Source organism: Rutilus rutilus (genome assembly GCF_951802725.1).
Source record: "Rutilus rutilus genome assembly, chromosome: 23".
In the NCBI taxonomy this organism is placed as follows: domain Eukaryota; kingdom Metazoa; phylum Chordata; class Actinopteri; order Cypriniformes; family Leuciscidae; genus Rutilus; species Rutilus rutilus.
This window is the reverse complement of record NC_140233.1, coordinates 5,285,177-5,302,500: the sequence shown is the minus strand read 5'-3', so window position 1 is coordinate 5,302,500 and position 17,324 is coordinate 5,285,177. Positions and strand designations below refer to the sequence as shown.

The 17,324-nt window shown below is 37.4% G+C and overlaps 2 protein-coding genes across 2 annotated transcripts in view; one reads left to right on the top strand and one right to left on the bottom strand.

The window, feature by feature from the left end:
• The window catches only part of rccd1 (RCC1 domain containing 1), a 7,476-nt gene extending 3,143 nt beyond the window's left edge, over positions 1–4,333 (bottom strand). Inside the window, exons 1-5 of the mRNA XM_084397180.1 lie at positions 4,018–4,333; positions 3,275–3,493; positions 3,039–3,204; positions 1,231–1,352; positions 228–326 (exon numbers count right to left, since the gene is read on the bottom strand). Of these exons, the coding sequence (XP_084253306.1) occupies positions 228–326; positions 1,231–1,352; positions 3,039–3,204; positions 3,275–3,493; positions 4,018–4,192 (781 nt within the window). The 5' untranslated portion in view covers positions 4,193–4,333. The remainder of the gene's footprint in view (positions 1–227; positions 327–1,230; positions 1,353–3,038; positions 3,205–3,274; positions 3,494–4,017) is intronic.
• A 434-nt stretch (positions 4,334–4,767) lies between these two features.
• Positions 4,768–16,964, top strand: gtf2h1 (general transcription factor IIH, polypeptide 1). Its single transcript, XM_084396936.1, has 15 exons — positions 4,768–4,938; positions 5,588–5,743; positions 8,547–8,739; positions 8,850–9,015; positions 11,204–11,297; positions 12,019–12,168; positions 12,296–12,375; positions 12,460–12,593; positions 12,670–12,757; positions 13,435–13,523; positions 13,635–13,752; positions 13,841–13,931; positions 14,115–14,230; positions 15,037–15,129; positions 16,131–16,964. The coding sequence occupies exons 2-15, from the start codon at positions 5,590–5,592 to the stop codon at positions 16,215–16,217; spliced, it is 1,653 nt and encodes a 550-aa protein (XP_084253062.1). The 5' UTR covers positions 4,768–4,938; positions 5,588–5,589; the 3' UTR covers positions 16,218–16,964.
• The last annotated feature ends 360 nt before the right edge of the window (positions 16,965–17,324 follow it).

Genomic DNA, 17,324 nt, shown 5'->3' with positions numbered 1-17,324 from the left:
ACATTTTGGCCAATAACGGTAACCGATAATCTTCATATTTTAAATCCGATAACCGATATTTTGGCCGATAAATCTAAATACTAATTTTTATATACTTTTTGAGAGCCTGATTACAAAAACAAAAGACAGAATTTGAAAGTTCGTGAGAAAATGGATGTGTGGCGTGAGAGTTGGCAGCCCTGAGTAAACATTCATATGTAAAGTCATATATATTTAAGTCCTTTTACCACCACTTTTTGCTCTGTGTTTTTCCTCCTCCAGGCCTCTAGATGGCAGACCGAGCTGCCCGCTTTCATTCCAGCCCCACATATACAGGTCCCCGCCAGCTAAACACAATAAACAACACATTTATTTCAGACAGATTTCAGATGAACAGTCAGTAGAGTTGAGTTGAGTTGAACTTTATTATCCATGCTGAAATTTGTCTTTGACCCTGGTGACATAGATAAAAATACTTCACACATTAACAACACAAACACATAATTAACAAAATTATACAATTAAACACTGTTTCCATCATTCAAAAAAAGACCAAAACACACTATTGTATCACTTTAGAAAATTGTACGATTTAAGATAATCGGGGCAAACAATTTTTTATACACGTGGCCAAAGGGATTTTGAGTCTACGACCAAATGGGAGCAATTCAAAAGTGGGATGAAGTATGAAGTATGAGTATGATCTTTAAAAATCACAATTGCTGTTTTTACCATAAAACAATCAAACAAGCCTTTAACTTAAGTGGCTGTTGCACTGCAAAACATGACATTCTTACTTAGTATTTTTGTCTTGTTTCCAGTCTAAATATCTAAAAATTCTTAAATCAAAATGCATTTACTAGATGAGGAAGATAAGATAAGATATTAAGTCTTGTTTTCTGGGGGAAAAAAATCAAATGATGAGAGTTTTTGCCTAAAACAAGTAAAATGATCTGCCAACACGGTAAGAAAAATAATCTTGTTTTCCCCTTGGAATTAAAATACATTTTCTTACCCCATTGGCAGATCATTTTGCATGTTTTAAGAAAAAACTCACTTCATTTGGATTTTTTCCCCTAGAAAACAAGATTTTACTACTTTAGTAAATGCATCTTGATTTAAGATTTTTTTGATATTTGGACTGGAAACAAGACAAAAGGCAAGACATTTTTTGCAGTGTGTTTACAGTATGCTCAGTAAGAGCAAGCAAACGGATGAATTTGACAGGGAATGTTACTGGGATAATCTCACTGCTGACGGAAGCGGAGTGCCAGCTCCCCGCGGACACTGCTCGGATCGGGACGCCCCACAGCGCCTCCACGACCTGAGGCTCGTCCTGCGACGTCAGAGCGCCGTGACCCAGCTGACCGTGACTGCCAAAACAACACACCAGCTTAAAAACATTCAGCACGGGAACTGAGTAGTTTAAAGACACATCGAGTACGTTTTACGCCAAAAGAAATGAATAATGCTTTAAATAAATCTATTTAAAATGATGTAGTCTCGAAAAGGCAGTTTTATTTTACATTAAACATTACTGTAATACAATGATTTTTCACAATAAGCTTAAATTAGAGGTGGTACAACAAATACTAAATAATATAATATATAAAATATAAATAATTTACAGTGAAAATAATGCTTTTTGTGCTATTTTAGCAATATTTATGCACTATTATAGTATCTATTAAAATTTAGAATTAGCTTTTTGTCATGTGCTTTTGTCAATTTTATTCGTTTTTTAATATTTCTGTTTAGCTTTAATTTATTAAAATTTTTCGCAATTGTATTACTTCAATCTAAACTTATTTTATTTCAATTAGTTGCAATGGCAATTTTTCTATTTAAGTTTTTTAAGTTTTTCATCTAATATTTATATTTATTTTAGCTTTATTTTTAATAACCAAAAATTATTTTGCATGGTTTTAGCTAACAATAAAAACGCTGTTACAGTAATGAGAATTTGTGGGTAAAATATGTTGGTGCTGCTCACGTGAATGCAAAAATAATCTATTCCCCCCCCCCAAAGAAATGAATGTACTATATTTTAGTTCGATAATGTTTTTAATTCAATATTTTGTAGTTTTAGGGAATTTTATGGTGCCAAATTATATTTATGCAATAGTTATAATCCATTTATTACCTGTAAATAAATGAAATTTCCAACATAAACTAACCGTCATAAAGACACTTGGCAAAAAGTAAAAAAAAAGTGAACATGGAAGTTTAAGTTTATGAAAAATTTCATTTGAAATTTATATTTTTCAAATCACGTTTTACTCTAAAACTGTGAGGAAACCAAAGCTAATAAATAAACATATAATCTAAATATATGATTACATCTAAACAAGCTGGTTTCCAAATTCGAGGTTGATGATATTTCAATAAATGAGCTTTCAGTCAGATTGTGTTTGGCCGCAGTACCGAACGCTTCCACTAGAGGAAATTCACTTCCCATTCATTCTAATGAGCTCATTTTTGATGAGAACAATACAAGTGTGACTATTTTTTTCAGGACTGTTTAACCTTTTCCAATCATGTCCATGATTTTGTGTGTGTGTGTGTGTGTGTGTGTGTGTGTTCACACAGCAAGTGCCAAATCCTTTACCAAGTTTCCCGCCATTCCGATAAAGTAAAAAAACAGCACCAGTGGGTTAATTTCCATGAATATTTTAAAAAATATGCTTAATTTTCTTATTTATAATTTGAAAAATGACACAGATTATGTTCTTGACATATTCTGTGAGACTCGCCCATAAATGCAGATTAGTTCTACAATTAAACCAATATATAATTTTGGGCAAAATAGTAATTCCTTTAACATTAACGAATAATGAGCAATCCATTTGTTACAGTATACGTAAATAAAAATGCAACTGTTCATGTTAGCTCAGGGTGTATTAAATAATATGAAATACTATTAATATGAAATACTATTAGTAAATACTGAAATTAACAGTAACTAAGATTAATAAATGCTTTAGAAGTATTTTGCATTGATAGTTCATGTTAACTAATGCAACCTTATTGTAAAGTGTTACAGGCAATCTTCCTCGTACCTTCCAGATCCCCAGGAATACACAGTCCCGGCTGAAGTCAGCATCACAGCGTGTTCTGGGCCCAACGCCAGGCTCACGGCACACAGTTCAGAGCCGAGCGCACGGAAGAAAGGAGATCTGGGCATGACGTACCCGCCTGGCACCAATGGCAGCGGGACGGTTTGTCCTGTTTAAATGCATCATATCAATATACCAGTACACTAGCAACAGATTCACTGGGCACACCTGTATATTACCGGTATTGACAGAGAGGTCTTGCTCCCTCTTCCACACCAGCTTGTGCAGTGGCTGCTGTATTTCCCAGCATTCCACTCTGTCTGTGAAGTTGAGCGTCAGGTGTCTTTCACTGATGAAAGCGTCTGTGCACCCCCGACTCTCTGGAAAAGCGTCTCCACACACCTGTTCTGGTGAACCGGACCGGGACCCGAACCCGGACACACACACATGACTGCCGCCTGCAACAAAACCCATTATAGATAGAAGATAATCAGTTATAAATATATATATAATACAGCATATAATTTGAGTAAATGATATGCATAAAATATTAATCATATTAAAATATTAATACAAAATAATATGTAAATAGAAGGTTATTTGGTAACACTTTACAATAAGGTTCATTAGTTAATGTATTAACTAACATGAACTAACAATGAGCAATACATTTGTTACAGTATTTATTAATCTTTGTTAATGTTAGTTAATAAAAATTCAGATGTTCGTTGTTTGTTCATGTTAGTTCACAGTGCATTAACTAATGTTAACAAATATACAACCTTTGATTTTAATAATGTATTCGTAAATGTTTAAATGAATATTAACTAAGATGTATAAATGCTGTAGAAGTACTGTTCATTCTTAGTGAACCTAATTGTAAAGTGTTACCAGTTATTTTATTTTATCATAGTGACTAATATTGTAGAAAAACTAGGCAAAGTAAAATGATCTATTTAAGAAAATATGTTTGTTCGCTTACAGTCTGTGTGATGCACATGAGCTCTGGAGCTCCAGCTGGCTCTGACTCTACAGTCTGATCTGATCACACATGATCTACACACATCTGAAACCAGGACAGGTGTGTTCACTTTACAGGTTACATCTGCCGGCCGTATCTGACCAAAGCCATTGAAACCAAAACCAAACCAATTCATTGACTTATCCTGGTGGTGATGAACACAAAGAACTGTCACTTGCTTTCATGTATGGAAAGTTGCATTTTAGTTCCATCAGCAGCAATAAGGAAAGTCTAAAGTCGGAACACGAGCGATGTCTGCTGTCAAAATAAAAGTTGTGTTGCGTTCTAAATAAAAACACAATCGATATGTTTTATTATTGTAATACAGAGCGTTCTATATGATATATTTTTTACAGTCTATGATTATATTATATTATATTATATTATATTATAATATATTACCATTATATTATATTATATTATATTATATTATATTATATTATATTATATTACCTTTATATTATATTATATTATATTACCATTATATTACCATTATATTATATTATATTACCATTATATTATATTATATTATATTATATTATATTATATTATATTATATTATATTATATTATATTATATTATATTATATTATATTATATTATATTATATTATTATATTATATTATATTGTTAAAATGGAATCCATTGACCATATACAGAACTTTAATTTTGAAATGTGTTCCGTTTGGCAGCCATTATGAGGAAGCGCGTCACTGTTTCTGGCTTCACTCTGTTTCTAAGGCGGATCTGAGAGGGCTGCTGTCACTCACGGCGTCCGTAACGACTGTAAATAAAACACAAATACTGACATTAACACTGATTTCACGTCGCTTACCACAAGATCAATATTGAGGCTTCAGCTTCAGCTGCTTTGGAGCGCCAGGTGAGGGTTTATTATATTGAAATAAAACAGTTAATTAAAGTCACCAGGTGTGAGCCTGAGTTCAGCTTTCAGTTGCAGATTTCAGATTCATCACCTTTATGTGTTTAAAATGTGTTTTGCTGTGTTTAAAATGTCTCTGGCATTAAAAACCTGTTGTTTAGATTCTCTATTTCTACATATATTTATAATGAGTCTTAATAAATTGACTTTAACAAAGGGTTTTGTGAAGAATAAGTGATGTGTGCTAGTGCTGTTAGCTCCATCTGATTTAATATCGGCTTAATCTGAATCTGTCATATCTGATCTGATTCGATTTCTATTCTGAGTCTGATCTGAATCTCATGACTTAATATCTGACATAGATCTGATTTAATATCAGTTTTGAATCTGATTATTGGCTGTTTTGTCTCTGATGTAATATCTTATTTCTGCATGTTTTTATGGTTATGGTTATGCTAAATGCACACCCTTCTTCACAACCCTTAACAGGTTTTTTAATGGGTTTTAAGTCCATTATTTCCATCACAAACCACAAACTGTGCGAAGAGCCATCTTTAATAGGGAGGTTCAATTCATGTTCACATAATAAATCATTAATCTGAATGTCCTGCATTAATAATGAGGTTTGGACGTCCCTTTGTTTGTGTAGTCATGGCGTCTCTGTCCGAGGAGGTGTTGTTGGTGGTGAAGAGGGTCCGTCAGAGAAAGCAGGACGGGACTCTGTACCTGATGGCCGAGCGGATCGCCTGGGGTCCAGAAGGGAAGGACCGCTTTTCGGTCAGCCACCTTTATGCCGACATCCGCTGTGAGTTACACCCACATTTCAGGTTTGTTTGGTGTGGGGTCACCAAACACGGTCCTGGAGGGCCACAGTTTCTAGTATGCCTAGTAAGACCTTGATTGGCTGGTTCAGGTGTGTTTTATTGGGGTTGGAGGTAAACTCTGCAGGACGCTGGCCCTCCAGGACCGAGTTTGGTGACCCTCTGGTGTAGACGAACGGAACGGGTGCAACCTTTGACGTGTTAAAATACCTATAGCAATGCCTTAAAAACCCTACATTATGCATGGATTAATAGAAATCCATTTAAGATTTTTCTTTGCAGTGAAATAGATTTTTAACAGTGTGTAAACCTTTCAAGTTCAGTCATGAAATATGGTAATGTAGAAATCACAAGTCATGTTTAGTAGTCATTGTTAGCATGGAAATGAAATTTGTGGTAAAAGAGCTCAGCAGTTTCTGCTCACTCCAATTATGTTATATTTGCAGTCTAAATTGTGTGTGTGTGTGTTTACACACCGATGAGCCAAAAAATGATGACCACCTGCCTATTATGCTGTTGGTCCTCCGTGTGCTGCCAAAACAGCACCGTCCCACTGACGCATGGACTCTTTAAGAGTCCTGAAGGTGTCCTGTGGTCTCAGATCCTTCAAGACCTGTAGGTTGCGAGATGCACAGATGCTCAGCTGGATGGAGAGCTGGGGTATTTGGAGGCATTGAACACCTTGAACTCTTCATCATGTTCCTCAAACCATTCCTGAACAATGTGTGCAGTGTCGCGGAGTGCATTATCCTGCTGAAAGAGCCACTTCCACCATTGTCATGGTCTGCACCTGGTCTGCAACAATGTTTAAGTTGGTGGCACGTGTCAAATTGACGTCCACATGAACGGCCGGACCCAGGTTTCCCAGCAGAACATTGTCCAGGACATCCACGGGCTTGTCGTCGTCCCACAGTGATCCTGGTGCCGTCGCACTGCACACGTACACGGCCGTCCACGTGATGTAAAAGAAAACTCATCGGACCAGGCGACCTTCTTCTACAGCTCCGAGGTCCAGTTCTGACGCTTGCGTGCCCGTTGATCTGCGGTGACGCAGCACAGTGAGATGCAGTGTGTGTTGTGATCATAGACTGTAAAAAAAAGATGGACGACGCACCTACACTCTCTTCTGTTGTAGAAAAGTGAAGCTGCCAATGTCCCAATATGGCGCTGATATCTTGCGCAGATTTGGGACCTGATTTTGCGCAGTAGTGAGCGTGAAATGGAGCCACGATATCAATGTCCCACCCAAACTCCCGCAGAAACCATTAGTACAGTTTCCTGCAGAACAACTCAAGTGTGAAATAAACACTTATGGAAATGTAGAAATTACAGTTTAAGCTTTAATCTCCTTCCTAAAATCCCCCAAAAAGTCCGTTGGTGCCTCAGTGACTACTTCGTTTAGAGCAGCTGTCAATCATGACATCACACTCCCGTTTTTATAGCATCAAATAACTAACTAAGGCCAAACTTAATTAAAAAAAAGAGCACTTTAACTTACATCAGCGTGATAAAAATGACCTAAAATGGCATAAAACATCTTTTGGGAAAAAATGTATTTGAAGTGTAATTTGATTGTTTAGTTTGCCTCACAAGTTCAAGTTCAAAATTTATTTAGCCATTTCAACATTACAGTTGATAAGAATTTTTCTTGGTATGCTCACATATACAACTTAATTAACAACAATACGCTGACACAACAACACATTCCACACATATACCCCCCAATAACATCAAATACACAGACATGAACAACACAAATTGCACATTAAGTGTGTCAGCGGGTTATGAACCAGTCCATAAGAGCTTGGTGCAAAAGGCACAAGGCAAATACTCATAAAGCATAAGGAGTTGAGATTGGGGTAAGTAAGGGTGAGTGGTGGGGTGGAAAACAACCAACTAGTACATGAACTTAATTTAATATAAGCATTCAATGTTCTAGCTTCAGACCTTGTTTAAATAACGTATGGCTTGGGGATGGGTACTATCTCTGAAGCGTGATGTTCTGCTGATGATGCTTCTGTACCTCTTCCCTGAGGGCAGTAGAGTGAACAAGTGATGTGCTGGGTGATAGGGGTCAGAGGTGATGTTTCTCGCCGCCTTAATAATTCTGGAGTCGTAGTGTGAGGCTATAGGCACACTACAGCCAATGATCTTGGAGGCTCTGCTCACTACTTTCTCTAGCTGTTGCTTACCCTGACTGGTCGCATTACCGTACCAGGACAGGATCGAGAAGGTCCTCAGGTTTCACGTCCGTTATATTACATGGAGAGGGCGGGGTTTATGACCTGTACTGGGACCAGCCACCTGGGGGCGATCATCGAGACACTTTGGCTTCACTTTTCTGGACCTGTGCGGCACGCTTGGTTGTGACACATTCCTCCCATAACCATCATTAATATTTTGTGACTTTCTGCTGGCTCGGATCAGGCTGGACTGTTGCCCTCGTGCATCGATGAGTTTGTCCCTCCTCGAACCACTGTTGGTAACTCCTCAGCACTGCTGACCGGGAGCAACACACAATCCTTGCCGTTTCAGAGATACTCTGACCCAGTCGCCTCACCATAACAATCTGGCCCTTGTCAAAGTCCCTCAGATCTTTATTCCTGTCCATTTCTCCTGCATCTTAATATGTGGCCTTGTTAGGAGATGATCAATGATATTCTCTTCACCTGTGACTGGTCGTAATGTTTGTGCTCATCAGTGTGTATACAGTACTATGCAAAAGTCTTAGGCATGTTAATATCCAAATATCCATGTATAATAGACTTTTTCTCTATACCTGTGCAGGTCAGAAGATCAGTCCTGATGGAAAGGCCAAGATCCAGCTCCAGCTGGTTCTGCACAGTGGAGAAAGCACCACCTTTCATTTCGCCAATGAGAGCTCAGCACTGAAGGACAGAGACGCCATCAAAGAACTGCTGCAGCAGCTCCTGCCCAAGTTCAAGAAGAAAGCCAATAAAGAGCTGGAGGAGAAGAACAGGTAAAGTTGCATCTCTTTTGCCATCATTAGATGATTGTGTCACTATAACATCAGCGATTTGGCCACAGAAGTGGTGTTGGTTGACCTCCAGCTGATGCTTTATGTTTCAGGATGTTGCAGGAAGACCCTGTTCTGTTCCAGCTCTATAAGGACTTAGTGGTGAGTCAGGTGATCAGCGCCGAGGAGTTCTGGGCCAATCGGATGAGCCTGAATTCTGTGGAGCACTCCCTCGCCAACAACAAACAACAGGAAGTGGGCATCTCTGCTGCCTTCCTGGTGAGTTTAAACATATCACAAGGCTAACAGTTTAAAATCGGCATGAAACTAAATTTGCGATAGTCTTTTCTTCCCTATTGTGATATATATATACCCAAGGTAAATGGCATCTGGAATGAGAAAAAAAAATGTAGGGACTCTGGAATTGATTGGATTGTAGGAGGTTGGGTGTTGCTAACTATATTGACGCAGATCTGAATGTCAAATTGTGGTGCGTTGTGGAGGATGTTTAGTCCCACCCTCCGCCGAGACGCACGTCATGAAGAGAACAGATGTCTTTTGGAGGTTAACATTTTTTTCATTTACATTTACGCATTTGGCAGACGCTTGCATTTCAAGGCACAACATTAACATTCTTATCAGCTCTTGCTTTCCCTGGGAATCGAACCCATGACCTTGGTGTTGCAAGCGTCACCGCTCTACTGTTTGAGCTACAGGAAAGCTGATCCAAGATTTTTTGAGTTTTTGATTAAAGATTGCACGTGCACATGAATTAAAAATAATAATGATGTGCACTAGGGCTGCAACAACTAATCGATAAAATCGATAATAATCGATTATGAAAATCGTTGTCAACGAATGTCATTGTCGATTAGTTGGTCTGCTCACGTCACGGGGAGCGTTACTGATGACGTCACTTTCATGACATCGCTGTGTAGTCCCACACGCGAAATGGCAGAGTAATCGGAGAGAAATGACAGATCAATCGGCGGCAGAAATAAAGTGTGCGCCCCAAATTATCTAAGGCATGGGAGTATTTTACATTAAATGCAGCAAATAAGACTGTAATCTGCAAGTTATGCAAAGCTGAGCTTGTGTGGCATGGAAGTACCACAGTGATGCACGAAGAGGAAACACGTTGGTGTCACGGATGAAGTTGAAACATCAGCACGGCAAGAAAAAACTGTATATCCTCATCATATGAAGATGTGAAAATTGTATAGTCTAGTTTAATTCAATGCTACTGTGTAAACAGCTTTGTTTATAACTTCGGGACAGTCACACTAGATCTATTTTGTATCGAGCATCAGGTTGCGCAATCAGTTCGCTCGCAACATAAATGATGGCTTAAAATAGCGCTAACGTTACAGCAGAAATAAGTTAAATTAAATGGTGTTTACTGTTTACAAAGTGAAGCACTACATATAATGGCAGTTAATAACAGCAATAAACGATTGTTTTTTAGTCACTGTAGTCAGTGGTTTTCAACGAATGCTTGTGCACTAATGCATCATTTTTCCTGTACTTTTAATCAAGCCTTTTAGCTGCGTACCTCCATTCCGCTTTCTTTTTATAGCATTTGTCTACTATGTAAGGGATAATCCCGCTTTTAATATGGCTACCCACCAAATAAATCAATAATTTGACAAAATATTGATTTAAAAAGGAGTTTATTGATTTAAAAAATGATTGTATTGCTTCCGCTAAAGAAAATAGTCCGTTCCGTCTCTACGGTTAGAATCCTGCGTCCATAGCAACGCTCTGTTTTTCATGGCAACGGTGTGTTATACTTAGCAGCGGTCTGTTATCAAGAAACAACACACTCTACATTAGAATTCAAAATCTGCTGCTTAATATCTTATTACAAACATGTTTGTGTCCTAATTTCATAATGGGAAGTTTATTTGAGCAGCACAACTCAATATTTTGTTTTGTTTATTTATATTTTGGATATTTAAAGAGGTTTTACTGTTTAAAAACTGGACAAACTTTTGTGTTTTAAGGTTTAAAATGTAAAAATTAAAGATTATATTAGTAAAACTCAATGTGTGGCTTTTGCATTTTTTAGTAGTACACTTTTACACATAAATACCCTGATTTAGGGTTTTTAGTTATAATAAACAAAAAAATCAAATTGATTTTAAAAAAAAAAACTTTTATCCGATTAATCGATTAATCGAAAAAATAATCGTCCGATTAATCGATTATCAAAATAATCGTTAGTTGCAGCCCTAATGTGCACGGATAAATCATTTATAATAATCATCATGATTTAACAAGAGCATTGACAATTTTATTTTATTTTCATCTGTTTTTCTTTCATTAACGCAATTGTTTGTATAATTTGTATGTTTTTATCTTGTTTCTATTTTTGTGAAGCGCTTTGAGATGCTACTTTTAAAGGCGCTGTAGAAAATAAAGTTTATTATTATGTAAATTCACCTCATGATGATCATCGTGGTTACAGGCTGACATCAGACCACAGACAGACGGATGCAACGGCCTGCGGTACAACCTGACCTCTGACATCATCGAGTCCATCTTCAGAACTTACCCTACAGGTGAGATATGTGATTAAGATCTGCATAGAAGTCGGCATCTCAACTGATACGGATCCTCATAAGTGACTGATTTTAACACAAATCTTTAATAAACTAATAGACAATTTATCCCAGTATGTTTGGCCACAGCTAACAGTGTGTTACTCTAATAAGCATACAAATACCTAATGCTTTTTATTGATGCCTTTTGATACTGAATGAATTGTTTCTCTCCATGTTTTATTATTGAGCTTGTCACGATGCATTATGAATTGAAGCCTTTTTGTGCCACATATAAGAAAGAAAAAAGTCATGCCTAGGTAAAACACAATTATGAGGGAAAAGTCATCATTTCTATATAACATTTGTCATAATTATGGCTTTTTGTCAAGTTTCAACTTGACAAAATTATAATAATTATTACTTTTTTCATATTCTCATAATTATGGATTTTTTTTCCTCATAATTCCGTCTTTTTGTCTCAAGTAAATCATAATTATTATATAAAAGTTCTACATAAAATGTCACTTATGTCCAGGATACATCAGAATTTGACAAAAAGATGGTCAAATCAATCATAACAAATGTCGTTTACATATAGTAGTCTTAAAGGTATAGTACCCCTCAAAAAAGCAGTGAAATATTTAGAATTTATAACTGTTTTGAGACTTTATGGACAAATAAAATACCATGAAAGTGTCGAATATGACCCTTTTCTGTCTCTTTTTGTCTTTGATCGCAGTCAAGCAGAAATACGCTGAGAACGTTCCTCACAACATGACGGAGAAGGAGTTCTGGACGCGGTTCTTTCAGTCTCATTACTTCCACAGGGACCGGATCAACACGGGCCAGCAGGACATCTTCTCAGAGTGTGCCAAACAGGACGAGAAGGGTACTGTGCCTGTGAAGTCTTCATGTAGTTTTGAGATCTTATATATACTCTGCAGGAATCTCCCTTGTCTATCTGTGTCTATGTGTGAGTTGTATTCTGATGGAGTTTGTTTATTCGCATTTTTCAGGCCAGAAATCAATGGTGAACCAAGGAGTGAAGAACCCAATGGTGGATCTGCTTTCACTCGAGGATAAGACTTTAGATGAGGTGAGTGATGTTAGACTTTAAATGACAGTTCCTCTCCATGTAGGATTGTTTGGTGAAACCGGTTCTCTCTGTGTTTCTCTGAAGGGTTACGGCACAGCTAAAGTTCCCACTACATCAAACCCCTCAAACAAATCACTGAGAGAAAACAGCAACTCCGCCATAATCAAACGCTTCAACCACCACAGTGCCATGGTGCTGGCGGCCGGCCTTCGCAGAGCGTAAGAGACTCAACAGCGAGTGTGGGTGTTTGTTTGTGTTTGCATGTGTTTAATATTCTATGTGTGTGTTATATAGGGACGCTCCCAATGATCAAGCCAGTGAGACCAGCAGCACTGATGGGAACTCCAGAGATTCAGATTTCTTTCAGCCGCCACTCAAAAAGGTGAAACGCCACTCGAGGTTGTGCATCACAAGGATTTTACCAGGATTAATGGACGTTGTTAGGCACGACACAAAGCAGACCCCTCTGGATGTAGCAAAATCACTGTAGCTTTATAAATACAATTATTGTATATAATAATAATTACATTTTAAATGTAACAATTATCAATATTTTTCAAAATCATGCTTAGGTAAATCATAATTCTGAGATGAGTCATAATTTCTACATGAAGAGTTTTGTTCTACATTCATAATTATAACTTTTTGTCAAAGTTTCAACTTTTTATCATAATTATTACTTTCTCGTAATTATATATATCTATAAAAAATCGTTTTTTAATCTCATAATTCCATCTTTTTGTGATAATTTCATTTTTTTATGTCATTGAGTTTTTTTTATCTCATATAATCTCAATTTATGGTTTCGACCCCTAACCTTTAAGCCATAATTAAAAAAAATGTGTCTAACAATTATAACTTTTGATAATTATCCACATTTTGGAACAATCCATAAAAAAAATGTGTGTGTGCGTATATATACACAAATTTATCATAAAATAATGTTTTATAATAAATCTAATAAGTATCAATTGTTAAGGACCTATTAGTCTTTTATCTGTCTTTCTTTTTTTTAACATGAATAACTCTAGATTCTCATGTTTTTTTGTGGCTCTTCAGGTGAAATTACAGGAAGCCATAGAATATGATGACCTTCAGGGTGAGACTGTGCGTAAGACCATCGCTCTGAACCTGAAGAAATCAGACAGGTAAACACCCAGCGCCTTTATTCTGTATCTGCCAGACACCGTGTAGATGTTTGGATAATCTACAGATCTTCATATTACGTTTTTTTGTTTTGTTTTGTTTGTTCCTGTAAGATATTCCCACGGCCCGACTCCTCTGCAGTCGCAGCATTACACCACCAGTCAGGACATTATGAACTCCATCAGCATTATCCAGCAGGAGATGAGGAACTATAAACCCCGCCTGACGCAGGTACACCAGTGAGAGGTGGATGTGGATCTGTGGGTAAAAGTTTGAAACTTGCATTCAAGACTGTGTTTTATTTTCTGGCCTGGTTTAGGTGATGTCAAGCAGTGCGGCGAGCTCCGCCATCACAGCGCTGTCACCTGGAGGAGTTCTGATGCAGGGCGGAGGCCAACAGACCATTAACCGTCAGTGTTTGACCTCACACTGTCTATTCATCCCAGTATAATAATATTAAATATACCCGCCTCAGCTGAGACTTTAATGCACTCTGCTATTGCGAGGAGTTCAAACCAGGCATTTTAAGTCTCATTAAGGCATTGTAGTGTCCATTAACTTGATCTATTCTTTCTTTGTGTTTATTTATATAGAATTAGTGCCCACTGATGTTCAGGGCGAGCTGAAGCACTTATACACGGCCGCTGGAGAGCTGCTCCGACACTTCTGGTCCTGTTTCCCCGTCAGCACTCCTTTCCTGGAGGAGAAGGTCAAGGAGTACACCTGCAATTACTTAACATATTAGCATATTTCCAAATAGAAATAAGGAAGTAGCATATTTTTATAAACACAAGGAATGCAAAAAAGTGCTGTAACTTCAGGATCTCTGTGCTCTTTGGGTGTAGGGATGGTTCCACTCATAAGAAAAACAATCCAATGCACTCGATTAATTCAACAAGTGTTTCTTCAAAAAGAAACCGCTCATAACTCTTAGACCGTTTGTCCTAGACTCAAGTGTCTTACACCACTGTGATCCCTGGCTCAAGGTGGACGAAATGTGTATCTCCAATTTCGATTTAGGCAGGGAAAATGTTCTGCTATGTCGAATTTTGTCCAAAACCTACTTTTGCGAACTAGTCCCTGGTTTTTCGCCCGATCGGAACCAGACCAGTCTAGGACAATTCTCTGGACTCTCTAGATCAATAATTATCGGAAAAAACTTTGAACTTTTGCATTTGGCTGGCTGTAACAGGGTCATTTAGAAAAGGGGCGTGACAAAATACACTCAAAAGCCTATAAATCCTAAAGGAAAACTCAGAACTTCACAAAAAGTGATGAGCATATGTGTCATAACATGGTGAAGAAGCATGCAGAGTTTCATGGAAATCGGACCATAGGTGGCGCTAGAACTGGCAAAAAGCTTCCATTCTTATTAGGGTTTCAAGCATGAAATGTTTTTAACATCTAAGCCATGAAAAAATAAAGGCTTAATCGAGTGCCTTAGTATATTTTTTATACTTTTATTGTTTTTTTGCGACTTGATTTGTTTGATCTGTTCCTCCCTCCTGCACACAGGTGGTAAAGATGAAATCTAACCTGGAGAGATTCCAGTTGACGAAGCTCCGCCCCTTTCAAGAGAAGATCCAACGGCAGTATTTGAGCACTAATGTAAGGCCACGCCCCTGACCACACCCCCTCCATTTACTGTAATGGCTTCTCTGAATACTGCTTAGAGAGGACACATGAATAATTAATACTTTTCAGAATTTACCATTTCCATAATTGTGTGGAAAAACTGGTTCAGGATAGAGTGCTGTTTAACCCTCTTATATGAACACAAATAATGTGGACATGATTAGACAATGCTAAATGGTCTTAAAAAATAGTCACACTTGTGATCTTTGTGGTCAATGACTGCCATAGGAAATGAATAGCAAATTTAAAACCCACCTATATACTTTTAATGCATAAAGACTATTTATATATTTGATTACATTATATAGAAATAAATGGTGCATAGTTTATAGTGAACACTCTAGGTGAGGTCCATGAAATCCCCTCAAAATATAAAATATTCAATAATTCATATTTTTGCTACAAAATATAGTACATTCCCGTCATTAAGAAAAATAACTGCCAAGGATCACGAGTGTGACCCTTAAGTGAAGAGTACCAGAAATAAGTTACAGTAAAGCACCTACACCGAAAGTCAATCTGGCAAGATATTTTGGAGGGTTTAGTCAAGTCAAGTCACCTTTATTTCTATAACGCTTTATACAATACAAATAGTTTCAAACTCAAAGCAGCTTTACAGGCATAAACAGGAAAATAATGATTTAATGATGCGATCAGAGTTCAAATGAGCTGTAAAGCAGCTCTTAAAAGAAAAGATGCGATATGTTGCACACAATTGTTCAACATATACTTTTGTTAAACTACATAATTTAACTCTTATGTGCTAAATTGTATGTCATTTGAGGTTTAAGGTGTGTATAATTTCCGGTGTGATTCCTGTATTTGGATTTTTCCATATATAAAGTGTTTTTTAAATATTTTTGTTCATATAATGTGAAATTTTACGAGGTTTTAAGGGCTTTTTTTTTTTTCATATTCTGATGCACTTACAGTGGAACTACATAGTAATTTCCTGTGTTTTCTGATTGCAAAAGCTAACGGGCCACCTGGAGGAAATGCTTCAGGCTGCGTACAACAAGTTCCAAGCCTGGCAAACGCGCAGAATGATGAGAAAAACCTGAGGAGACTGTGAGGAAAAAGATGAAAGACAGAAAAGACTCTGGGTGAATTTAAAGAAAAGGGAGAGGAACAAAGACACACTCTCCCAGCTTGGGCCGACTGGGGCCTGATGGGCGGATTTTCCAGCCAATCAGCGCTGGAGGTGCTAGTGAGCGCGTCTGCCTGGGGGAGGGGCTTGAAGAGAGCAAATTCTGTCATCTTATTGGTCCACTTGGAGATGGGCTGCACCAGTCAGAAATAACTGTATTATTATGTACTTCTCTCTTTTATTTTGTTCGTTCCGTTCCATTTTTTGCCTTTCCCGTTTTTTTTTTTCCAGTGGATAATTTCATTTCCTAGGTAAGATGTGAAATTTTAACAGAGTTGTATTTCTACAATGACCAAACTTGGCTCAATAATACCATGGAAAGATCTCAGGAACTTATAACGTTTAATGCAAAGGACACGGTTTGAGGGAAAAGCTTTTAAGTCAAGGATAAGGAGGACTCTTTACAAATCGGATACTGCAATCCAGTTCGAATCCCCCAAGACTTGAGGCTGATTGGAAATCGGTCGCTCAAGACATGCCAAGGGGAGGGGTATACAGCAATACTGTAATAATAAGAGTAATAATAATTTCTATGTAGTGCAATTACTGATCTGTGTGCCACAAACACGTGTACATGCTCATCCGCACTGCTTCATAATGTGTTCTCTAGCTGCACTGAGTTGTGTATGTTATTTCAAATAAAGTCAAGATTTAAACAATTAAACTGGTGTGTTTTATTAAAAGCGCTTCCTTAAAGTATTCAGTTAACCAACAGTGAGGAAGCTGTTATATTACACCATAAAACCCCTGAAGAGGAAACACTTTATTTGAATGTTTTCTGAGACAGGAATTGCATTTTGCACTGTTTTTCTCTAAACAACCACTACTTCCTTGTGGTGCTCAATTTGAAAACCCTTTGTTAGACCAATACATCTATGTAAACATAGAATAACTGGCCACACACTTCTTCCAGACATGGTAACATTATAACGAATAATGTCTGCTCAAACCAAACTGAGCAGCTTAATGTAAAACAAAGAGATTTTGAGCTACTAAAAATGAAGATTCTGCACCGTTTCTA